At 54.1% G+C, this 23714-nt stretch overlaps 3 protein-coding genes and 2 non-coding genes across 8 annotated transcripts in view; 4 read left to right on the top strand and 1 right to left on the bottom strand.

The window, feature by feature from the left end:
* Window positions 1-191: 191 nt before the first annotated feature.
* ATN1 (atrophin 1) lies at window positions 192-13895 on the top strand. 4 transcript variants are annotated; one of them, XM_060190136.1, is made up of 10 exons: window positions 192-582; window positions 5688-5883; window positions 6019-6156; window positions 6285-6398; window positions 7266-9214; window positions 9303-9525; window positions 9772-10468; window positions 12602-12745; window positions 13036-13216; window positions 13295-13895. In XM_060190136.1, the coding sequence occupies exons 2-10, from the start codon at window positions 5857-5859 to the stop codon at window positions 13368-13370; spliced, it is 3549 nt and encodes a 1182-aa protein (XP_060046119.1). In that variant the 5' UTR covers window positions 192-582; window positions 5688-5856; the 3' UTR covers window positions 13371-13895. The 4 variants fall into 4 exon arrangements, with proteins under 4 accessions (XP_060046119.1, XP_060046120.1, XP_060046121.1 ...); XM_060190137.1 differs by having other exon boundaries at window positions 194-582; window positions 7269-9214; XM_060190138.1 differs by having other exon boundaries at window positions 194-582; window positions 13337-13895.
* Window positions 11731-11837, bottom strand: LOC132538452 (U6 spliceosomal RNA). The gene has a single exon (XR_009549817.1). It is a non-coding gene; the product is annotated as a U6 spliceosomal RNA (small nuclear RNA).
* Window positions 13896-14455: 560 nt separating the features above from the next.
* C4H12orf57 (chromosome 4 C12orf57 homolog) lies at window positions 14456-19714 on the top strand. Its single transcript, XM_007537054.3, has 3 exons — window positions 14456-14948; window positions 15193-15369; window positions 19507-19714. Exons 1-3 carry the CDS (start codon window positions 14897-14899, stop codon window positions 19656-19658), a joined length of 381 nt encoding a protein of 126 aa, XP_007537116.1. The 5' UTR covers window positions 14456-14896; the 3' UTR covers window positions 19659-19714.
* On the top strand, window positions 14609-14670 carry LOC132538477 (U7 small nuclear RNA). Its single transcript, XR_009549833.1, has one exon. It is a non-coding gene; the product is annotated as a U7 small nuclear RNA (small nuclear RNA).
* A 275-nt stretch (window positions 19715-19989) lies between the features above and the next one.
* The window catches only part of PTPN6 (protein tyrosine phosphatase non-receptor type 6), a 31771-nt gene continuing 28046 nt past the window's right edge, over window positions 19990-23714 (top strand). The window contains exon 1 of the mRNA XM_016194289.2: window positions 19990-20152. Within this exon, the coding sequence (XP_016049775.1) occupies window positions 20139-20152 (14 nt within the window). The 5' untranslated portion in view covers window positions 19990-20138. The remainder of the gene's footprint in view (window positions 20153-23714) is intronic.

The following is a 23714-nucleotide window of genomic DNA, read 5'->3' as shown; positions in this document are numbered from 1 at the left end:
GCCCGCGCTCCCTCCCTCGCGGCTCCCTCCCGGCCTCTCTCCTCCGTTCCTCCGCGCTCCCTCCTTCTCCCTTCCTCCCTTCCTCCCTTCCTCCCTTCCCCACCCCCTCTCCCGAGCGAGCAAGCGAGCGAGCGAGCGAGCGCCCTCCCTCCGCCGCCGCTTTCCTGTGCGAGTCTCGGGCCGCACCGCCCTGCCGCCCGCAGCCCGCAGCCCGCAGCCCGCAGCCCGCAGCCCGCGCCCGGCCGGAGCCTGGGGCCGGGACGCGTGTGGGGGCCGCGGCGGGGAGGGGCGCGGGGGGCGAGGGCGCCGCGAAGGCGGGGCAGGCGGACGCGCGTGCGGGCGGCGGAGGGCCGGGCCGGGCTGGGCGGACGCCGGGTGCGCGCGGCTCCGGGGCGGGAGGCCAGGCGGGGAGCTCGGGCATGGGGGCCGCCCTGCGGGGGGGTCGGGGCCGCCGGCGCCGGCGCCGCGGCGGCGACTGAAGCCGGGAAGAGCAGGGGGGGCGGGGGAGCGGTCGCCGCCGCCCCCCGGAGCCGCCGGAGCCCCGCCGCCCGCTCGGAGCCGCCAGCCGCCGCCAGCTCACAGGTAAGCCCGGCCCCGGGGCCCCGGCTCCGGTTCCGACTCTGCCGCGGCTCCCCGCCCCCACCCCCGGCGTCGCCGCCGCCTCCATTTGTTATTTTTCTGACTCGGTTCCCCCACTGCGGGCACTGCCTGGCCTGAAGCTGGGGGACCGCGCTCCCCGAGGATTGAAAGGCTCTCTGGAGGAGGACTGCAGGGGTCGCCAGGACCCGAAGACAGAAGAGGGACACCGAGGTGGGAGGGTGGCAGAGGTAGAACGGGGTGCCCGTGCGGGGGACCTCGCTGTGAAGGCAGGAAGGGCTGGAGAGATGGCAGCGACCTGGGTCAGGAGTCCGAGAAAAAGCCCCGCAGGCCCAGCACCCCGGTTTCAGGGCCCGGGCTTGGGGGTGCTGGGAACATCAGGGAGATGGGGAAGGGGTGTGGTAGGTGATGAGGGAGGGGAATGGAACTCGGGGGGCTGGAGAGGGCCGGTTTTGAGAGGGCAGCCTGCGGGCCCTCCGGTGGCCGTGGGAAGGGATTGCCTTTGTGACTCAGTTTGCCTTTCCTGGCTCCGGCTCGCTTCTCTCTGCGATCCCAAGCCCCGTGACTTCCCGGAGAGGGGCGCCCCGGCCTGGTGTGCGCCCCGCTGGACCCGGGAGGAGGGTGGAGCACCGAGGGCCCTGCGGAGGGAGGAGAGGACCCAGGGAGGGTGGGAACGGCAGGGGACGGCAAGCTCACAGACGCTCTAAGCAAGTTGTGCCCCCACCCCGCCCTCAACCCCCCAGAGCATCCAGGGCCCCTCTTGCTGTGGTTTCCGTAGTGTGTGTGCATGGGGTTGGGGGGGTGTCTTCGTTCTTGATCTGAGCTCAGAGATTTCCCTTTGTGCCTGGCCTTATCTCTACTAGGGTAGGTACTCTTGGGCGCCCTTTCCTGAGGGTGCTGTCGGCGGGTAGGAGTTGCTTTGACAACTGGAGGGGGAGTGGCTGACAGGTGGACCCCTGGGATGGACTCTTGAGGGGCAGGTTCTGCCATTCCGTTGCCATGGCAACGATCCGGTGGGAAGTCCGCTAGGTGGGGGCTCAGAATCTTGATTGGACTGCAGTCTTTCGCTATGTCCTTGGGACTCTGAGTTCTGGGGGTGCCCCCGGTGCTGCCCCTGGCTAGGTACCTCCCCCCTCCCCAGCTGTCTGCTGGAACCGGTACTTGGAGGTCAAGAGGTGTTTCTCAGGCCCCGCCCCCTCAGGCAGGGTGGGAAATTCTCCCGTTCCTCTGATACCATCTTTAAGCATTCTGCTGGCCTCAACCACCCTTACTCTTAGGGCCTTCTTACATCCAGTGCTCTTACTGCTACTTTGCACTGATAGTCTCTCATTTTCAGAGATTGAGTCTCCCTTCCCAGGTGTCCTTTTTCCTTCTTCCCAGGCTGACCCCACAGTGACCCCTTCTTAGTGCTGCTAACCTTTGACCTTCTGTTCCCCTGACCTTGTAGGAATCTCTGGGCTCTCTATATAGGCCCATCCCAGGAGAGAGCGGCCCTGGGGAGAGGCCTGTGGAGCCGCCTGGTGCTGTGGAAATACTCTGGAACAGGAGCCAGGAGACCTGGGTCTCTTGGCTTGGCAGGACCTCTGTGACCTTGGACAAGTCACTTATCTTTCTTTTGAGCCTCATCTTCATTGTAAGATGGAGGAGTTATAAATAGGAAGCCTAGGTCCCAAGACTTAGACTAGAGTTTGGCTGTTATCTTCTGATCCAGGCTGTTTTGTTATCTCAAACCACTTTGGACTGGTTTGCTAGTCTGGCAGGGAAGGAATGATGATGGGGGCTGGGCCAGTGCTTCTGAAATTCAGCCTGCAAGCCCTTGGGCCTTGACTGCATTTCTTCTGACAACCTTGAAAGAGTTCTCCCCCACCTTTTTTGTTTTTACTTAAGAGACTCTCCCTGTTTCTCACTTCTCCACCTTCATCATCATCTGTTCTTTATCACTTTCCTTTTGCAGTAAGGCCACAGAGGTGTTTAGTATGGTGCCAGATGTGTAGTAGGTGCTGTATAAATAGTTACAGTGACTAGCCACAGTGGCAAGATGGGGTGTGGGACAGCTTGTGGCTGCTAGAACCCCGGGTTCAGCAATATACAGGTCCACAGTAATTCCTTCTCTTTCCCTGCCATTCCTTAGCCTCATATCACTTACCCTTTGAGGACTGCTTCCCCCCTTCTTTGCTAATTCTGTCAGTTTTAATCTGATTAAAATAGTTGAGAGTGGCTGGGGAGTTAGCATAATGGTTATGCAAAAAGACTTCCATGCCTGAGTCTCAGTGTCCCAGGTTCCATCCCTAGCACTACCAGAAGCTAGAACTGAGTAGTGCTCTGGTTAAAATAATGAACAGAATTTTCCTTTTTTTAAAAAAAATATTTATTCCCTTTTGTTGCCCTTGTTGTTTTATTGTTGTTATTGTTGGATAGGACAGAGAGAAATGGAGAGAGGAGGGGAAGACAGAGGGGGAAAGACAGACACCTGCAGACCTGCTTCACCGCATGTGAAGCAACTCCCCTGCAGGTGGGGAGCCAGGGGCTCGAACCAGGATCCTTACGCTGGTCCTTGCACTTTGCACCACTTGCACTTAACCCGCTGTACTACCGCAATATTTTCCAACTTAGAATGCGGGAGTGGCAACTGGTAGTTGCTTGATTATTGGGGTACATCTCTGTATTTCCTTTTTTTTTCTTCCTAGAGCACTGATCAACTCTGGTGCAGGGAACTGAACCTGGTACTTTGGGGTCTCAGGCTTGAGAGTCTCTTTACATAACCGTTATGCTATCTGCCCCCATCACATTCCTGTATTTCTCTAACCTGGACTGTCTAGTTCTGAGTTGGTGAGCAGGTTCCATGATGGGGAGAGAGCTGGTCAGGGCAGGCGAGACACACCAGTCACAAAGTTATTTGTTGTGCTTTGGTGAGGACTGTTTCCCCCTTCCTATTTCATTGGGCTTTGTTCTGTGATGATTTTGTTAGTTTCACTTTTGAGTTGGTCATAATGAAAAATCAAAGTCCTTGGGCCAGGTGGTGGCACACCTGGTTGAGTGCACGTGTTACAGTGCACAAGGACCCAGGTTTGAGTACCCAGTCCCCACCTGCAGAGGGAAAGCTTCATAAGTTTTGAAGCAGGGCCGCAGGGGTCTGTCCGTCTCTCTCCCTATCTCTCCTTCTTGACTTCTGGCTGTTTCTATTCAAAAAATAAAGATTAAAAAAAAAATCAAAGTCCATAATAATCTGTAAATATGTTAATAGCTGCACTTGAAGAAAAATGGTTGGTTACCTGGACTTAAGCATAAGTTGAGAGTTTAACAGCCCCAGCCAGTTGTTACTTAGTTTCCTGGGAAGGTAAGGCTCACTCCTTAAAGCCAGCCTCACTAGGGTTCAGTGGAGATGAGTGAGAAGTAGATGGTACTCCTTAGGGCTGTATGACATAGAGTATGGAAATCCCATTTACCTGGCTAGGCCTTCTGACTCAGGACAGGTAATAGGACTCTGCTCTCAGGAAACACCACTTACTCAAGAAGACCTGCTAGAGTCAATGGTGTAACGAACAAGAAAAGGGTACCATCTATACATGGTGTTCATGGAGGGCAGGGTTATAGCTCTGCACATTTGTGTTATGGTCACTATTACTCTGAATGCTTGGTAAAGTGAAAGCCCTGACTTGCCCTCTAGCCTTATGGAACTGGAGCACTGAGAAAGGGTCTTGATGAAGCTCTAAAAATAGTCAGAATCAGGAGATAGGTCACCTGGTAAAGCAAACACTTTACCATGTGCAAGAACCCAGGTTTGAGCCCTTTGGTGACCACATGAGGGCATAGGGCAAGCTCCACAAATGGTTGAACCCTGCTGTAGTGTCTCTCACCCTTTGTCTAGTGGGGGAAAAGCATTTGTTGGCAGTAGAGGAGGAACTGTGCAGGTATAGAGACCCTGGTGGCAAAAAATAAAGTTGTGTGATTTGGAGATGGCAGGTTAGGTGGGTTTGTGTGCTTTACACTGCAGAACAGGGCGTTCTTCCCACCTTCTCTCGTGTGAAAAAAATTCTTTTCATATTTCTGGGACTGATCTAGGCCTTCTGAGAACTGCCCCCTACCAACTTCTGACAAGAACATAACAGTAGTCTAAAAAAGAGGGCCTATGCCATGAAGTTGGGGAGACGTGGACTTCATTCTAGTTCTGTTTGTGTGCTCATGACATAAAATTGGGCAAGTCACTGTCATGACTTGTGAGCCTCAGTTTCCTCACTGATAAGTAAGAATAATAATACCTTCCTTTGGCTGGGTTGGTTGTAAATCTTAAAAGAGATTGTGTTATGTAAGGACTTGATATTGAGTAGGTACAAAGAAAATGCTTGGGGGGGGGGAAGGTTGATAGCATAATGGTTATGTAAAGAGACTCCAAACTCCCAGGTTCAATCCTTCCCACCCCCCATAAGTTAGAGGTGCTTAGTGCTCTGGTTAAAAAAAAATGCTTCAGGTGCGTTTCATATATATATATATATGATATATATATCACAGGACTCTATGTGGCACTACAAATCCACTGCTTCTGGTGGCCATTTTTTTCCTTTTTTTTTTTTTTTCTATTTTATTGGATAGAAAATAAATTGAAAGGGGGATAGAGGGAGAAAGAACTGCTTCACCACTCGAAGTATCCCCCCTGCAGGTGGGAAGCAGGGGATTGATCTTGGTTCCTTGCCCATAGTTCTTCCATATAGTAAGTACTATGTGTGCTCAGCCAGGAGCGCCACCGCCTGCCCCCCCAGCTACATTTTTTTTTAAATGCTTCTTTGCAAGGCTTTGTGGAGTTAGTGCACACAAATATTCCCTAGGGGGTAAAATAGTTCGAGTTTCTGAAGTGGAGCTCTTGGGGACACTTGAATTTTCTGCCTTTCCCAGAGATGAGAGAGATGATGATGGGAGCAGTCCCTGCTACTGGTATAGGGGGTGGGGGCACCCCTAGGGGGCCAGCCAACAGTGTCTTATGGGGCCCCCAGAGCTTGAGGTGGACTGCTTCCTCTGTCTTGTTGACATGCACAGGATAACCCCCTCAGACTGTTTTCTAACCTGGAGACACTGATGGTCTTGCTTCCCAATAGGCCACACTGAAAACAGACCCTGTGAAGTCCGGGTGACTGCACTGGACCTGGCTGGGAGAGCCCACTTCCTGCTTCCCAGGCCTCAGCTGTGGGGACTTGAGGTGAAGCAGAGATATTTCTGTATCCAGCTGCCCAGGCAGAGGAGAATGGGGTCTCCACAGCCTAAAGAATGAAGACACGACAGAATAAAGACTCAGTGAGTGATGGCTTTAGTGCAGCCTGAAAGATGGAGGGTGGGGAAGCTATGAGGAACAGTGTGGTGAGGAATCACAGAAAAAAATGACATGGCAAAGCTAGACTGACATCATTTGCCACCTTCCTTCTCCCTCAGATGTCAATGAGGAGTGGACGGAAGAAAGAGGCCCCTGGGCCCCGGGAAGAACTGAGATCGAGGGGCCGGGCCTCCCCTGGAGGGGTCAGCACATCCAGCAGTGATGGCAAAGCTGAGAAGTCTAGGCAGACGGCCAAGGTATCCTGTCCTCAGGTCCTCCCACAGGATGCACAGGCGCTGTGTGCCATGAGGGAACTTCCTGTCTGGTGGAGAGACTTGGGAGGTATAAAGCAGGAATTTGCTCTCTCTCTCTCTCACACTAACAGAAGGCCCGAGTAGAGGAAGCCTCCACCCCGAAGGTCAGCAAGCAGGGCCGAAGTGAGGAGATCTCAGAGAGTGAAAGCGAGGAGACCAATGCACCAAAAAAGACCAAAACTGAGGTAAGAGACTCTTGGATCCATACTGACCTGTTTCTGGTCATTCTTTACCATGCACTTCCTTCTTGTTCAGTGTTCTGGCCTTAGCCTTGCTAGGGATAGGAGCAACAAGCCCACTCTTAATGCTTGGTGAATGCTGCCTAGAATAACATCAGATAGATATGGGGGGTGGAAGAGTGGGGACTATTCCAGCATTTCAGACCTCTTCTAGTTTCTGGGTTTTTTTTTAAATTAATTTATTTATTTTCCCTTTTGTTGCCCTTGTTTTTTATTGTTGTTGTAGTTATTATTGTTGTTATTGATGTCATCGTCGTTAGATAGGACAGAGAGAAATGGAGAGAGAAGGGGAAGACAGAGGGGAAAAGATAGACACCTGCAGACCTGCTTCACTGCCTGTGAAGTAACCCCCCTGCAGGGGGGAGCCGGAGGTTCCAACTGGGATCCTTACGCTGGTCCATGCACTTCACGCCATGTGCGCTTAACCCGCTGTACTACCGCCCGACTCCCAGTTTCTGGCTTTTATGAAGTGATGGGAGAGGAGGTTCAGGGTGAGAAGTCCTAGTGGAAGGGGCAAATAACTCACAGGGAACATGTAGAAATGGCCTCTAAGAACCAGAGGTTTCTGGGATGATTAGTTAAAGGTTTGGGAGAGGAGAGGAGGCCCGGCTGTGAGCTGGGGCTTGGGCTTAGAAGTAGATGGGAGGTGGACACTGGAACAGTTGAGAATGTGGGAAGAAGGGGAGTGGGCCTGGATGCAGGGAGGAGGGTTGAGATTGGGCCAATGCATTCCTCGAATCCTGGAGCACACAAGGGGGTGGGGCTAGCATAGGGGGCAGGGAAGGGAGGGGAACTTGGCTTCCCTCTGCCCAGCAGGAGCTCCCAAGGCCACAATCACCCTCCGACCTGGACAGCTTAGATGGACGAAGCCTCAATGATGATGGCAGCAGCGACCCTAGGGACATTGACCAGGACAACCGCAGTACATCCCCCAGCATCTACAGCCCTGGAAGCGTGGAGAATGACTCTGACTCGTCCTCTGGGCTATCTCAGGGCCCTGCCCGCCCCTACCACCCACCTCCTCTCTTCCCCCCCTCCCCACCACCACCAGACAACACTAACCGCCAACCAGAGCCGGGGTTTGAGCCCCACCCTTCTGTGACCACCACTGGATATCATGCTCCCATGGATCCCCCCCCATCTCGAATGTTCCAGGTTCCTCCTGGAGCCCCTCCCACTCACCCGCAGCTGTACCCTGGGGGTGCTGGTGGTGGTGGGGTTTTGTCTGGACCCCCCATGGGCCCCAAGGGGGGAGCGGCAGCCTCTTCAGTGGGGGCCCCTGGTGGGGGTAAGCAGCACCCCCCGCCTACCACCCCCATCTCAATATCAAGCTCTGGGGCTGGCAGTGCTCCCCCATCAAAGCCATCCAACGCTCCAGTGGGTGGTGGGAACCTCTCCTCCGCACCCCCAACGGCCAACTTTCCCCACGTGACCCCAAACCTGCCGCCCCCGCCAGCTCTGAGACCCCTGAACAATGCCTCAGCCTCGCCCCCTGGCCTGGGGGCTCAGCCCCTCCCTGGGCATATGCCCTCACCCCACGCCATGGGGCAGGGTATGGGCGGACTCCCTCCGGGCCCGGAGAAAGGCCCCACTCTTGCTCCTTCACCCCACCCCCTGCCCCCGGCTTCCTCCTCTGCCCCTGCGCCGATGCGCTACCCTTACTCTTCCTCCAGCACGAGCTCGGCCGCAGCCTCCTCCTCCAGCTCCGCCCCCGCCCCCCAGTACCCCGCTTCCCAGGCCCTGCCCAGCTACCCGCACTCCTTCCCTCCCCCCGCCGGCCTCTCCGTCTCCAACCAGCCGCCCAAGTACACGCAGCCTTCTCTGCCCTCCCAGGCCGTGTGGAGCCAGGGCCCCCCGCCGCCCCCCTATGGCCGGCTCTTAGGCAGCAACAACGCCCACCCGGGCCCCTACCCTCCTTCCACGGGGGGCCAGTCGGCGGCGCACCCCCCTGGCCAGGCTCACCACCACCACCAGCAGCAGCAGCAGCAGCAGCACCATGGCAGCTCGGGGCCGCCCCCCGCGGCCTACCCGCACCCCATGGAGGGCAGTGGCTCCCACCACGCGCACCCCTACGCCATGTCGCCCTCCCTGGGCTCCCTGAGGCCCTACCAGCCGGGGCCGGGGCCGGCGCACCTGCCTCCACCTCACAGCCAGGTGTCCTACAGCCAGGCCGGGCCCAGCGGACCCCCAGCCACCGCTTCGGCCACCGCAGGCGCCACCTCCCAGGGCTCCTACCCGTGTGCGCACCCCTCCCCTAGCCAGGGCCCCCAAGGGGCGCCCTACCCCTTCCCAGCGGCGCCCCCGGTCACCACCTCCTCGGCCACCCTCTCCACGGTGATCGCCACGGTGGCCTCCTCGCCCGCGGGCTACAAGACAGCCTCCCCCCCGGGGGCCCCCCAGTACGGGAAGAGAGCCCCGTCCCCGGGCTACAAGACAGCCACCCCGCCGGGGTACAAGCCGGGGTCACCGCCCTCCTTCCGCACCGGGACCCCGCCGGGCTACCGAGGCGCCTCGCCGCCAGCGGGCCCGGGGACTTTCAAGCCGGGCTCGCCCACCGTGGGGCCGGGGCCGCTGCCGCCCGCGGGGCCCCCCCTGCCGCCGCCTGCGGCCCCCGCGGCCGCGCCGCCCCTCAACGCCTCGCAGATCAAACAGGAGCCGGCCGAGGAGTACGAGGCCCCCGAGAGCCCGGCGCCCCCCGCACGCAGCCCGTCGCCGCCGCCCAAGGTGGTGGACGTGCCGAGCCACGCCAGCCAGTCGGCCAGGTGAGGAACGGGCGGGAGGGCTCGGTGCGCCCGCGGCCCGGGGTCGCAGGGCTGAGCGCCGGCTGCCTCTACGCCCACCCGTCCGCAGGTTCAACAAACACCTGGACCGCGGTTTCAACTCGTGCGCGCGCAGCGACCTGTACTTCGTGCCGCTAGAGGGCTCCAAGCTGGCCAAGAAGCGGGCCGACCTGGTGGAGAAGGTGCGGCGCGAGGCCGAACAGCGCGCGCGCGAGGAGAAGGAACGCGAGCGCGAGCGGGAACGCGAGAAGGAGCGCGAGCGCGAGAAGGAGCGCGAGCTGGAACGCAGCGTGGTGAGTGCGTCACCAGCTGCGCCGCCCGCCCCGGGCTGGGCCCGCCTCCCTGGCGAGGCTCGAAGTGGGGGGGGATGGGGAGGTGGAGAGGCGTGTCCGGGCGCCATCTGTCGGAGGGGAGGAGGCATTGCAGCCTGCCTTGCGGGGGACGACTCGAGCTCGATCGCAGCGGAGGCCGAGGGGCTTCTATGTTGCGCAGTCTTCGGGCTCGCCCCCCTGACTCCACTTCCTCCTGTGCCCCCGCAGAAGTTGGCTCAGGAGGGCCGTGCCCCCGTGGAATGTCCATCTCTCGGCCCAGTGCCCCATCGGCCTCCATTTGAGCCGGGCAGCGCGGTGGCCACGGTGCCGCCCTACCTGGGCCCCGACACCCCGGCCCTGCGCACGCTCAGCGAGTACGCGCGGCCCCACGTCATGTCTCCGGGCAACCGCAACCATCCCTTCTACGTGCCCCTGGGGGCAGTGGACCCGGGGCTCCTGGGCTACAACGTGCCGGCCCTGTACAGCAGTGACCCTGCAGCCCGCGAGAGGGAGCGGGAGGCCCGCGAGCGAGATCTCCGAGACCGCCTCAAGCCTGGCTTCGAGGTGAAGCCCAGTGAGCTGGAGCCCCTCCACGGGGTCCCGGGGCCAGGCCTGGATCCCTTCCCTCGGCACGGGGGCTTGGCGCTGCAGCCCGGCCCGCCCGGCCTGCACCCCTTCCCCTTTCATCCGAGCCTGGGGCCCCTGGAGAGAGAGCGGCTGGCGCTGGCTGCCGGGCCTGCCCTGCGGCCTGACATGTCTTACGCTGAGCGCCTGGCTGCCGAGAGACAGCACGCCGAAAGGGTGGCGGCCCTAGGCAATGACCCACTGGCTCGGCTGCAGATGCTCAACGTGACCCCCCATCACCACCAGCACTCCCACATCCACTCTCACCTGCACCTCCACCAGCAGGATGCCATCCACGCAGGTGAGGCCCTGGCCCTGTGGCAAAGGGCTCTGTGTTTCTCAGACCTTCTCAACATCTTCCGATCTCTAGTGTGGCATGAGCTTCTCCAGAGATCATTGCCCCGTCAGCCCCCTTGGCCTGGCACCTGCTCCCTATCTCTGCTCAGAGCTCACTGCCCACACCCTAGCCTTTTGTAGAATCTGATCCTACCCTCCACAATCGAGGCCCAAGCTGGGAACTTCTAAAAGAACAGACCTCTCTGCCTCACAGCCCCTTCACAACTGTTTTCTTGGCCCTCTTATTCAGATCTTGTTTTTTGCCTTCTTTCCTGTCAGGGGAGGCCTCATGTTTCTCCCATTTCTAGCATTCTGCCCTTCCAGAAAGCAACGTAGTCTTGGCTGTGGGTGTTGTAAGTGATGCAGGCCTTCGCCTACTGACCTTTCACTACTTTTCTTCCTCTTTTACTTTTTAAAAAAATTATTACTATTTTTTAAAAATATTTATTCCCTTCTGTTGTCCCTGTTTTTTTAATTGTTGTGGTTGTTGATGCTGTTGTTGGATAGGACAGAGAGAAGTAGAGAGAGGAGGGGAAGACAGAGTGGGGGACAGACACCTGCAGCCCTGCTTCACTGCTTGTGAAGCGACTCCCCTGCAGGTGGGGAGCTGGGGGTTCAAACTGGGATCCTTACAACGGTCCTTGTACTTTGGGCCACCTGCGCTTAACCCGCTGCACTACTGCCCAACTCCCGTCTTTTACTTTTCTATTAATTATTTTTGCCAGATAACTACTCAGATCTGGCTTATGGTGGTGCTGGGAATTGAACCTGGGGCCTCTGGCTTGAGTCTTCTGCATAATCATTGTGCTGACTCCCCACTCCATCTTTCATATACATGAATTATATATGTTATTTATTAGTTAGAGACAGAAATTGAGAGAGGAGAGGCAGGTAGGGAGAGAGAGAAACCTGTAGCACTGCTTTACCACTTGTGAAGCTCCCCCTTGCAGGTAGGGACCAGGGGCTTAAACCTAGTTCTTTGCAGATTGTAGCATGTATGTTCTACCAGGTGTGCCACCACATGGCCCCTCCTTATTTTAAAAAATTTATTCTTTTAATTGTAGAGTTTTCTTTCTTTTTGGTTACTTATTTATTTATGAGATAGAGAGAAAGCAGCACTTTGGCTCACTCAGTGCTACGTACCGAACTTGAGAACTCATATTTCAGTCTCTTTGAGAACTCATATTTCAGTCTCTGCTCTACCTGCTGCATCATCTCCTGAGGTGTTTTTTAACGAAACACATAACACAGGTTTGTGTCATTCTTGTGCAGAGGCCATGCTGATCTTCATTGTATCACTTCAGTTTTAGTATATGTGCTGCAGAAGTTAGCACTTGGTTTATTTATTTATTACTAACAAGGGGAGTGGGAGAGACAGAGAATCAGCATCTCCCTGGCACATTCAGTACCAGGCAAGGATTGAACTTGGAACCTCGTGTTTGAGAGTCCAGCACTTTCTCCATTGTACCACCCCCCCAGCCACCTTCACTACATTTTCTTTCCCTCTTTCTTATAAATTTTCTTTTTCATTTATTTATTATTATTTTTTTATTTGACAGGGCAGAGAGAAATTGAGAGGGGAAGAGAGATAGAAAGAAAGACAGATACCTGAAGACCTGCTTCACCACTCATAAAGCATTCCCCCTGCAGGTGGGGAGAGGCTCCAAGCCCACATCCTTGTGCATGGTGATAAATGCATTTAACTGGGTGCACCACAGCCCAGTCCCCTCACTACATTTTCTTATTGTCCAGAAGTTGTTCTGACTAGCCTAGTACTCATACTCACGGCAGGCTTTTTCGTCCTATTTCTCATCTCCTCTGTCTTCTAGTTGTACGTCCTCACTTTCTCTTTCCTCTGAGTAGTCTACTTCTGTCTTTTCCTCAAACATCTCTGGCAACTGTAACCCCCTCCTCTGTTGTCCACATGCCCCAGTAAGGCTGGTCCTTTCTGTTCCCCAAGACCCTAGTCCTTCCACGCTACCTCCTGTAGGCCGCCTTGCCCTGTGCTTGACTGTCCGCCTCTCTGCTCAGGCACGGGTTCCCACCTCTCCCCATCCGCCTCATGGTGACACCTTCCTTCCTCTCCTCTGCCCTCCAGCCTCTGCCTCGGTGCACCCTCTCATTGACCCCCTGGCCTCAGGGTCTCACCTTACCCGGATCCCCTACCCAGCTGGGACCCTCCCCAACCCCCTTCTTCCTCACCCTCTGCACGAGAATGAAGTTCTTCGTCACCAGCTCTTTGGTAAGGATAGAGGCGATGACCTGGTTGGACTGGGGGAGCAGTATGTGTGTGTGTGTATGTGTGTGTGTGTGTGTGTGGGGGGGGGGTGTACCCAGAGGAGCTGGGAATGGGAGTTGGTAGGCTGAGGCCCTGCCAAGAAGAATCGCAGGTGTCAGGACATGGTGAGAGGTGTGACTGCCGACCCCTGCTGGCAACTCTCAGCCATCGCTGCTTCCAGTGCCCTCTGGGCACTAAGTGTGGGAGGTCTCAGTCTTCTTACACTCATGTGCCCCTGCCCATCTTGCTCACAGCCACTCCTTACCGGGACCTGCCGGCCTCCCTCTCTGCCCCAATGTCTGCTGCCCACCAGCTGCAGGCCATGCACGCGCAGTCGGCTGAGCTGCAGCGCCTGGCGCTGGAGCAGCAGCAGTGGCTGCACGCCCACCACCCTCTGCACAGCGTGCCGCTGCCTGCCCAGGAGGACTACTATAGGTATGCCAGGCGCCTGGTTGGGGGGGGGGTAGGGTTCTGGCCCGGGGAGGGCACCCCTACTTTACCATCCTCCTCCAGGAGAGGGGCCCGCCTCACCTCTGCTCTGCACCTCCTCCCCAGTCACCTGAAAAAGGAGAGCGACAAGCCGCTGTAGAACCCTCAGTCCACAGCACCCAAGGCCCCTGCATCTGGACCCAGGAGGCCTCCCTCGCGCCCTGCCACCCAGAGCCACGGAGGGCTGCTCAGTCGCCCGCAGCCTCAGCAGCCAGGCACAGGGAGGGCACAAGAACCCGCTGGAAGGCCCAGGCCCCTGTGGCCCGCACAGATGGGGAGTGGCAGGGGCTGAAACGCACAGAATCTTGGACCAGGTCCCTCTTCTTGCCCCCCTGCTTCCTCCCTCCCTCGTGCCCAGCCTCCCTGGTGGCCATCACCCGCCCGCCCCCACCCCTTTGGTGTGATGATTTCATCTGTTAGATGTGGCTGTTTTCCGTAGCATCTCGTGCCTCCCTGCCTCTCTCCCGCCCCCGTGTGCGCACCCCCTCTGCGATGTATGCCCCCTACCCCCAGCCCCTCTCCTACATTAATAATTTATATATATAAATATCTATATGACGCTCTTTAAAAAAACATCCCAACCAAAACCAACCAAACAAAAAACATCCTCACGACTTCCCAGGAAGATGGCTATGACTGGTTCTTTCCAGACTGGGTTGGTGAGGGGCACAGGGAGGGGGAGCAGTGGAAACCAGCGGGCAAGAGAGGAGGGCCACAGAGTCGGGATCCTGTGACCCTGGAGCTTTTGCTTCCGGGCTGGGGTTGCTGGCTGCAGGGACCTCAGCTCCCGCTCATGGCTGGGATGTCAGCCCCACAGAGCTGCTCATGGGCGGGGTCAAGTTGGAGCACTTAGTGTTTGGGGGGGTTCTCTGTCCCCCACGGGCGCCGCCAGAGTTTCGAACCCTCTCGGCAGAGCAGTCTTGAGAAATAATGGTGAAGCCGTGGCGACTGGGAGCGCAGCAGCTGAAGGAAGATGCTTCAAGCCTGGGGACGGCCGGGGGGGGGGGGGGGGGGGGCGCGGCAGGCGCCCAGACGCAGCGCATGCGTCCAGGCAAGGCCGTTCAGAGGCGGGCAGCTCAGCGCCGACCTCCGTCAGAGCTACGACCTTCTAGCCAATCAGCACGGAGTTCATTTGCATAGTCGGGTAACGAACGCACAGAAACTCTGGAAGTAAACGATTTCGGGGACTTCTTTAGGGAAATCGCTTGGCCACCGGAAAGTTCCAAAGGACCTAGTGACTGGCTCTGTGACAGGAGTTCGAAGGCGCCACTCTCGCGCTCACCCTCACTTACAGGGGAGTTGGCGGGTCTCCAGTCTTCTCCGAAGGATTTTCTCCAGCAGTGTTACAGCTCTTTTAGAATTTGTCTAGCAGGTCTTCCGGTTCCTACCGGAAGGCCCCCCCAGCACGCTGTATTTAACAATAGATGATTGTATCTCCTGCACTCAGTCTCTTTCCCGGAGTTCTGTATCCTGCTCTAGAATTTCAGGGTGGGTGTATAGTGACAAGTGCCGGCGATTGGCTTCCGGCTTGACGACAGCCGTTCTCTTTCCGCCTCCATCTCTCTTGGATGGTTCTCTTCTTCTGAGCCTCCCTTTTCCTGCTGCACGTGCAGCTTTCGTGGCCCCATGGCGTCTGCCTCGTCGCAGCCAGCGACCCTGAGTGCCGAGCAGGCCAAGGGTGAGGATCCCCTTGGCGACTGAGTGGGCTTGACCGCTGGAGGAGGAGGAGGAGGAGGCGGGTGCGGGGTGAGAGATGGCTGCGGGGGGCGCGGGGCACTTCCTCTCTAGATCAGGGCCCTTGTTCCCCTGCAGCGGGACTGGGTATCTATCTAGCTGGCAGGGTGACTCGGTCGGCTCATTTTCTGCCTCTTTCCCTCCGGCCGTGCTCGGGGACCCCCACCCTGGGCCGCCCCGACTCACAGTGGTCCTGGCCGAGGTGATCCAGGCGTTTTCGGCCCCGGAGAACGCCGTGCGAATGGACGAGGCCCGGGACAACGCGTGCAATGACATGGGCAAGATGCTGCAGTTCGTGCTGCCCGTGGCCACGCAGATTCAGCAGGAGGTTATCAAAGCCTATGGCTTCAGCTGCGACGGGGAAGGTGGGTCGGCCCAGGGTGCGGGTGGTGCGGGTGGGGGAGGTGACGCTACACTGGCTGGATCCCTGAGTTGTGGTTCCCGTTTCTTGCCACAGGGTGGCAGCCACAATCTTAACATCGGAAGTCTCATCGGCCAGGCCACAGTCCCTAATGCACTTTGTAGCCATGAACCATGATCCTTTAGAACTGTTTTGTATTTCATATTTTATTTACTGTAAGAGACCAGAGAATCACTCTAGCATATGCTATGCTAGAGATCGAACTTGGGACTGCATACTTGCAAGTCCAAAGCTCTGTCACTGCACCTCCTCCCAGGATAGCTGACTTTTTTTTTTCTTTTCAATTTTCGTTTAGAAAAAGGAAACACTGACAAAACCATAGGATAAGAGGGGTACAACTCCATACAATTCCCATCACCAGATCTCCGTATCCCATCCCCTCCCTTGAAAGCTTCCCTGTTCTTTAACCCTCTGGGAGTATGGAACCAGGGTCACTGTGGGATGCAGAAGGTGGAAGGTCTGGCTTCTGTAATTGCTTCCCAGCTGAACAAGGGCGTTGACAGGTCGATCCATACTCCCAGCCTGCCTCTCTCTTTCCCTCATGGGGCGGGGATATGGGGAGGCGGGGCTCTGAGACACATTGGTGGGGTCGTCTGCCCAGTGGAGTCGGGTTAGCATCATGTTAGCATCGTAACCTGGTGGCTGAAAAAAGAGTTAACGGGGGTCGGGCGGTAGCGCAGCGGGTTAAGCACACTGGCGCAAAGCGCAAGAACTGGCGTAAGGATCCCAGTTCGAGCCCCCAGCTTCCCACTTGTAGGGGAGTCGCTTCACAGGCGGTGAAGCAGTTCTGCAGGTGTCTATCTTTCCCTCTCTCTGTCTTCCATCCCTCTCTCCATTTCTCTCTGTCTTGTTCAACAATGAACGACATCAACAACAACAATGATAACCACAACAAGGGCAACAAAAGGGGGAAAAATGGCCTCCAGGAGCAGTGGATTCTTGGTGCAGGCACTGAGCCCCAGCAATAACCCTGGAGGCAAAAAAAAAGAAAAGAAAAGAAAAGAAAAAAAGAAAAGAAAAGAAAAAAGTTAACGTATAAAGTCAAACAAATTGTTGACTAATCATGAACCTAAAAGCTGGAATATTGCAGATGAAGAGTTGGGGGACTCCGTTTTGAAGATAGGCCTATTTTAGTTATATTCCAAAAGGCCTATGACTATCCTAGTTTTTTCCAGAGCCTGACATCTGATATGCAGGTGGATCCAAGTTATTGTCTGTGGAGATGATGTCATGGCTGGAAAAAGAGCCAGAAAGCTGGATCAGGAAAGAGAGTAACTCCCAAATATGGGAAAGGTGTATAAATATTGTTGACTGTAGACCCCATCGATTTGAGCTAGGGCCCATATTCAGCCTAGGAGTCCATGTAACCTCTGTATCCCTGTAGGTCTGATCTCACATTCTGTGGTCATGAGTAGCACCATTCCAAGCTGCCCCAATTTCAGGACCCATCTTCCTCAGGTGGTAGATAGAGTATGTTATCCTATTACCCAGCTTCCCTTGGGAGGATGGCTTATTATTTTAAGATGAGAAAACAAAGTAGTTGGTGGAGGGTAGATAGCATAATGGTAATGCAAAGAGATTCTTATGCCTATGGTTCCAAAGCCCCCGTACCACCATATGCCAGAGGTGAACAGTGCTCTGGTTAAAAAAAAAAAAAAGTAGTTGGAATGTAAATGCCCAAGGACTCAGCAGATCTGGACTGGAACTCTGTTCTGATAGCTTTTAATTTTTTAAAAAAATTTTTTTTATTTTTTTTATTTTTGAGAGAGATGCAGAGAGAGAGACACACACAGAAACACCAGAGCACTGCTCAGCTCTGGCTTCTGGTGGTGCGGGGGATTGAACCTGGGACTTGGGAGCTCAGGCATGAGAGTCTGTTTGCATAACCGTTATGCTGTCACCCCTGCCCAGCTTTTAATTTTTTAAAACTATTTTATTTATTTATGAGAAAGATAGGGCATCAGACATCACTCTGGTACATGTGCTGCAGGGATTGAACTCAGGACCTCATGCTTGAGAGTCCAATGCTTTATCCACTGCACTACCTCCAAGACCACAATAGTTTTTTTTTTTTTTTTTTTGCCTCCAGCGTTATCGCTGGGGCTTGGTGCCTGCACTATGAATCCACTGCTCCTGGAGGTCATTTTCCCCGTTTTTGTTGCCCTTGTTATTGCTGTTGTTGGATAGGACAGAGAGAAATCAAGAGGAGGGGAAGACAGGAAGGGGGAGAGAAAGATAGACACCTACAGACCTGCTTTGTGGCTTGCGAAGTGACACACACCCCCCCTCAGGAGGGGAGCCAGGGGCTCCAACAGAGATCCTTGCGCAGATCCTTTCTTTTTGTGCCATGTGTGCTTAACCCACTGTGCTACCACATGTCCCCCTACAATAGCTTTTTAAAAATATTTATGTATGTATGTATGTATGTATGTATTTATTTATTTCCTTTTGTTGCCCTTGTTTTTTTATTGTTGTAATTATTGTTGTTGTTATTGATGTTATCATTGTTGGATAGGACAGAGAGAAATGGAGAGAGGAGGAGAAGACAGAGAGGGGGAGAGAGAAAGATAGACACCTGCAGACCTGCTTCACCACCTGTGAAGCAACTTCCCTGGAGGTGGGGAGCCGGGGCCTCGAAACGCGATCCTTATGCCACCTTATGCCAATCCTTTTGCTTTGCGCCACCTGCGCTTAACCCGCTGTGCTACTGCCCAACTCCCAGTTTTTTTGTTTGTTTGTTTGTTTTTTGCCAGAGCACTGCTCAGCCTTGGCTTATGGTGGTTGGGGGATTGAGGGACCTCAGAGCCTCAGGCATGAGAATCTGTCTGCATAACCATTATGCTATCTTCCCCGCGCCCCATGATAACTTTTAATTTGATGTCTGTGTGATTATGAGCCTCTACAGCCCCTTCAAGATATTTCAACTATTCCCTGAAGGTTGGTAGTTCGTATTTCTTGAGATTATAGTGTTTCTTCAAGGGTTCAGTTGCCCCAGAACATGCCTGTGTCTGTCCTATCCAGCAATGACAACATCAATAACAACAATAATAATTACAACAACTAAACAACAAGGCAACAAAAGGGAATGCAACAAAAAAAGATTGTCTTTGGGAGTTGGACGGTAGTGCAGCGGGTTAAGCACAGGTGGCGCAAAGCGCAAGGACTGTCACAAGGATCCCGTTTCGAGTCCCCGGCTCCCACCTGCAGGGGTGTCGCTTCACAGGCGGTGAAGCAGGTCTGCAGGTGTCTTTCTCTCCCCCTCTCTGTCTTCCCTTCCTCTCTCCATTTCTCTCTGTTCTGTCCAACAACAATGATATCAATAACAACAACAATAAATACAACAAAAACAACAAGGGCAAAAAAAAAAGGAATATAAAAAAAATTGTCTTTTCATGAGAGGGAGAGAAGACACCATAGCACTGCTTAGCTCTGTCATATGTGTTTTGGGGACTGAAGTTGCATGGCGTCTCATGTCTCAGACATGAAGGTCTGATGCGCAATCACTGCATGATCTCCCTCAGCCTCCAGGGCTTCTGCTCTGAATTCTCATTCTTTTCTTTACCTGTGTGCTGGGGCCTGTGTGCTTCCACCACTCCTGGCTGACTCCTTTATTTTTCCTTGTTTAATTTCATACAGAGACCAAGAGAGAGACACACACAGAGAGAAGGAGAGATACTACAGCACTGTTCTAACATTCAGAGCTCTTTTTTGTGCTATGTATGATTCTCTCAGGTGGTGCTGGGGTCTAGAACCTGGGTCCTTACACATGGTAAAGTGCACTCTACTGTGTATGCCACCTTCAGGCACCCATCCTTGGATTCTTGTGCCTATAATTGCTAACCAGAGAGTAAAAAGAAGGCTGCTGTGGGGACCTCTGCATTCACTGTACGCCATCCCATTGTGCCTGGTGCAGACCAGGAAGTCCTTGTTCCAAACTACATAAGGCAGAGGCTCCCCAGTTTGCAGACAGCTTCCTGGCCAGAGGGGAACATTGGGGAGTCATGTCTGGGCTGTCCTGCCTGCCTTCTTGGGCACCCTTGTCTACTGCAGTGGGGAATTGACCACCTGTTCCCACTTACAGGTGTCCTGAAGTTTGCCCGCTTGGTCAAGTCCTATGAAGCCCAGGACCCCGAGATCGCCAGCCTGTCAGGCAAGCTGAAGGCTCTGTTCCTGCCACCTATGACGCTGCCACCCCATGGGCCCGCGGCTGGTGGCAGCGTGGCCGCCTCCTGAGGGCTGGCCTCCCCTGCCAGGGAAGACTGAGGATAATAAACTTGTCTGTGACTTGGCCTCTGCCTCAGTCCCTTGTGACCCTGACAATTCCTACCTCTTGGCCCACTTCCCACTGCTGTTTCAGGGCTCTGGGCAAGGGAGGGGACAAGACAAGGGAGGGGACTAGTGGGTGTGTCTGGGCCAGCCCCTGCTTCCCGGTCTTTGCCCCCTCCAGGTGGCGCTCCAGGTGACTCCTCCCTCCCTAGGGAAGGCACAGGCTGGGCAGTGTGTTGTGGGCGGTCTGAGACCAGCTCCGCCTCACCTGTCCCTTTTCCGGGGAATTGTTAGCCCAGGGCCCTGTCCCCGAGGTGTCTTTGACCTGGCTGGCAGTAGCAAAGAACCGAGCAGCTTCTGAGCTCTTGTCTTCTCCTGATTGGAGTCCTTGGTGCTCAGCTTTGCCCACCAGGGGCTTCCCACCTGAGCTTCTCACCCCCTGGGGAGATGATTTCACGAGGGTAAGTCGGCTCCACCTGGGTGCAGGGAGGTGGGGTGGGCTGCATGCATTCACCTGTCAGGTGTGAGATTTTGAGTGTCCCCGCTCTACTGGAGGTCAGGAAAGCCAGGCCCAGACCCCTCTCCTTTTCTCTAGCATACCCCTTCCCCCCATGCACACAAGTGTGCATTTATTCTCTTCATTTTCTTCCTCCAGCTTCTGCCCACCCCATCACCCACCCCTACCTGTGTCTCCAGGAAAACACTTGGGTCCCTATTCCCTTTCCCAGCATCTGACCCTTGTTCCACTGTCCCCTTGACCCCTCCTTCCACATCATCCACTTGGTGCTGTGGCAGGTGCATACTGAGATTCTGGCAGTACTGCAGGGAACTTGGCACAGCCGTGCCTGCCCTCAACAGGGCCTCCTTCCAGTGTGGGAGGTTGACAGCTACACAGAGTGCCTGAGGAGCCTCAGCCATGTGACTCTGATGTGACTCTGAAAATGAAACCAGCCCGTGTGCCCATGTGTGGCTGGAGGAACTCAGGAGGGCTTCCAGGGGAGGTGGCCTGGAAGCAGAGTGGTTCCCTGGGGCACAGCTGTATGTCCCAGGCAGAGGGAGAGAGTCCAGACAGCTGAGCCTGAGGCCTTGTGGAGTGTGGAAGTTAAAGTGGAGACCTGCTGGGAGGGCTGGAATTTGGAGTGTACTGCCCCCCACAGCCAGCTGGGTCTTGCTTCTCCCTCTCTGACATCTATCTTACTTCCCTCCTCCCCATCAGCCTGGCCAACAGGCATCTCTGAGTCCCTGGTTCCTCCCTTACTGCTGTCTGCTGTTAGAGGAGGTTGTCTGCAGCAGTGGTCCTTCAGCCTGGCCTGTGCACCCTCTGCAGCAGGGCCCACAGCCTACAGCTCCAGCCAGGCTCCTGTGGGTGGCCTCCTGGGGCTTGTGCAGATGCTGCCTCCATGGGAGCATGGACCCTTCACCTTCGGTGTGGGGCTTGTCCACCCCCTGTCCCAGCTGTGTGTCAGATGGGTTGCCAAGGGCAGCGGACTCCTGTATCAGGCCCGTTGCCTTCTCGACCTACCCGCTCACTAATTTATGAATATGAACAATGCTTAACTTTTCTCTCTCCCTTTTTTTTAAAGAAAGAATTTTTATTTGTTTATTTATGAGAACGATAGGAAGAGAGAGAGAGAGAGAGAATGAACCAGCCATCTTTCTGGTACATGTGCCTGCCGAGTATTGAACTCAGGACCTCATGCTTGAGAGTCCAATGCTTTATCCACTGTGCCACCTTCCGGACCACTCTCTCTACTTTTCTCTTTCAATATATTTTATTTATTTTGCATAGAGACAGAAATTGACAGGGAAGGGAGAGATTGAGAGAGAGAGAGAGAACTAACTTCAGACTTGCTCCACTACCTACAAAGCTTTCCCCCTGTAGGTGGGGACTGGAGGCTTAGACCCAGATCCCCATGTACTTATATGTGTGCCCCGCTTAACTTCTCTATGCCTTAGTTTTAGTTTATTTATTAAAATTATCCATTATTTATTGGATAGAGGTAGAAATTTAAAAAAGCATTTTTATTTGTATTGGATAGAGACAGAGAAATTGAGTGGGAATAGGAGATAGAAAGGGAGAGACACCTGTAGCTCTGCTTCACAGTTCATGAAGCTTCCCCCCTGCGGGTGAGGAACCAAGGACTTGAACCTGATCCTTGTGCATTATAATGTGTGTGCTCAACCAGGTGTGTCACCACCTAGCCCCTAGATTTTATTTCTAAGAAGCAGCTAATAAGACCTACTAGGCCTAGCAAACTAGCTCACTTGGCTAGTGCACTGCTTTGCTATGCGCATAATCCAAGTTCGAGCTTGGCCCCCACCATACTGAAGGAAACTTTGGTGCTGTGGTTTCTCTCCCCCCCCCCGCCTCTCTATAAATAAATAAGAAAGAAAAAAAGGAAGCCTATTATGGAGTATTGGTGTGAGGAATAATAATGATGTGTAAAAGGACTGGAGAGATAGCAAAATGGTTTACTCAACAGACTTCCATGCCTGAGGCTTAGAGATCCCAGGTTCAATCCCTAGCACCACTGAAAGCCAGGCCTGAACTTAGGTTATACGCATAGCAAAGCAGTGCACTAGCCAAGTGAGCTAGTTTGCTAGCCCTAGTAGGTCTTACTAGCTGCAGTGCTGGTCTGGGAGATGGCACAGTGAATAAAGCTTTGGACTCTCAAGAAGCACAGTGCTCTGGGTAAAAAACAGTCGGGGGCTGGGCAGTGGTTCACTTGGTTGAATGTACACATTACAGTGTGCAAGGACCCAGATTCAAACCTCCAGTCACAACCCATGGTGGGGGGTGGGGTGGGGAGGGAGCTTCACCAGTGTTGAAACAGTACTGTAGGTCTCTCTTTAATTTTGGAAAATACGTTTTATTTTATTTACTTATTTATTTTTAAATCAGACTATCACTCTGGTACATGTGCTGCCGGGGACTGAACTCAGGACCTCATGCTTGAGAGTCTAATGCTTTATCCACTGAGTCACCTCCCAGACCACCACTTTAATTTATTTTATTTATTGGATAGTGACAGAGAAATTAAGAAGGAAGGGGAAGATAGGGAGAAAGACAGAAAGACACCTGCAGCACTGCTTCACCACTTGTGAAGCTTCCTCCCTGCAGGTAGGGAACAAGGGCTTGAACTCTGGTCCTTTCTCAATGCATCATGTGTGCTCAACCAGATATGCCACCACCCAAACCCCCTCCCCACATCCCTCTCAATTTCTGTCTCTATCCAAAATAAGTAAAAATCTAAACAAAAAAACAATAATCAAACATACAAAATGTAATATAAAAGCCATCATTAGGCTGGGGAGAAATAGTGTAGTGACTGTGTAAAATGTCTTTCATACCTGAGGCACAAAAGTTCCCAGGTTCAATCCCCAGCGTCACCATAAAGCAGAGCTGTGCAGTGCTCTGGGATTCAAAAATAATAAAGACTACAACCTCTGGTTGTGCAATAAAGCAGGTTCCCTTAAAAAAAAATTAGGGGGCCAGTTGATAGCGCAGTGGGTTAAGTGCACGTGGCACAAAGCTCAAGGATCAGTGTAAGGATCCTGGTTTGAGCCCCCGCCTCCCCACCTTCAGGGGAGTCGCTTCACAGGCGGTGAAGCAGGTCTACAGTTGTCTATCTTTCTCTCCCCCTCTCTGTCTTCTCCTCCTCTCTCCATTTCTCTCTGTCCTATACAACGACGACGACATCAACAACAACAATCGTAACTACAACAAAACAACAAGGGCAACAAAAGGGAAAATAAATAATAATAAAAGAAATTTTAATAAAAAAAAAAGCCATTAGCACCCAACCTGCTATTTTTCATTAGAGTTTGGGAAATAATGTTAGGCCCATTTATCAGGTGGGAGATACTGAGACTCAGAGGAATTCAGTAACTTTTTAGAGATGATTTCACCTTCTTTGCTCTCCAGCCTGTCTTTCCTTTTCTTTGTCTATGTATCTACATTTTTACTAAAGTACTGCTAAACTCTGGCTTACAGTGCTGCTGTGACTGAAGTTAGGAGTCCAG

The sequence above is a fragment of the Erinaceus europaeus genome, chromosome 4, assembly GCF_950295315.1.
Source record: "Erinaceus europaeus chromosome 4, mEriEur2.1, whole genome shotgun sequence".
Lineage (NCBI taxonomy): Eukaryota > Metazoa > Chordata > Mammalia > Eulipotyphla > Erinaceidae > Erinaceus > Erinaceus europaeus.
This window is presented reverse-complemented; position numbering and strand designations above follow the sequence as displayed.

Excerpts from the sequence above, each read along its gene's own strand:
- ATN1 (XM_060190136.1), top strand. The coding sequence starts at position 5,857 with ATGAAGACACGACAGAATAAAGACTCA. Across the intron at positions 9,215-9,302 it reads CACGCCAGCCAGTCGGCCAG|GTTCAACAAACACCTGGACC; the intron begins GTGAGGAACGGG and ends ACCCGTCCGCAG. Across the intron at positions 12,746-13,035 it reads TCTTCGTCACCAGCTCTTTG|CCACTCCTTACCGGGACCTG; the intron begins GTAAGGATAGAG and ends TCTTGCTCACAG.
- C4H12orf57 (XM_007537054.3), top strand. The coding sequence starts at position 14,897 with ATGGCGTCTGCCTCGTCGCAGCCAGCGACCCTGAGTGCCGAGCAGGCC. Across the intron at positions 14,949-15,192 it reads GAGTGCCGAGCAGGCCAAGG|TGGTCCTGGCCGAGGTGATC; the intron begins GTGAGGATCCCC and ends CCCGACTCACAG. Across the intron at positions 15,370-19,506 it reads CTTCAGCTGCGACGGGGAAG|GTGTCCTGAAGTTTGCCCGC; the intron begins GTGGGTCGGCCC and ends TCCCACTTACAG.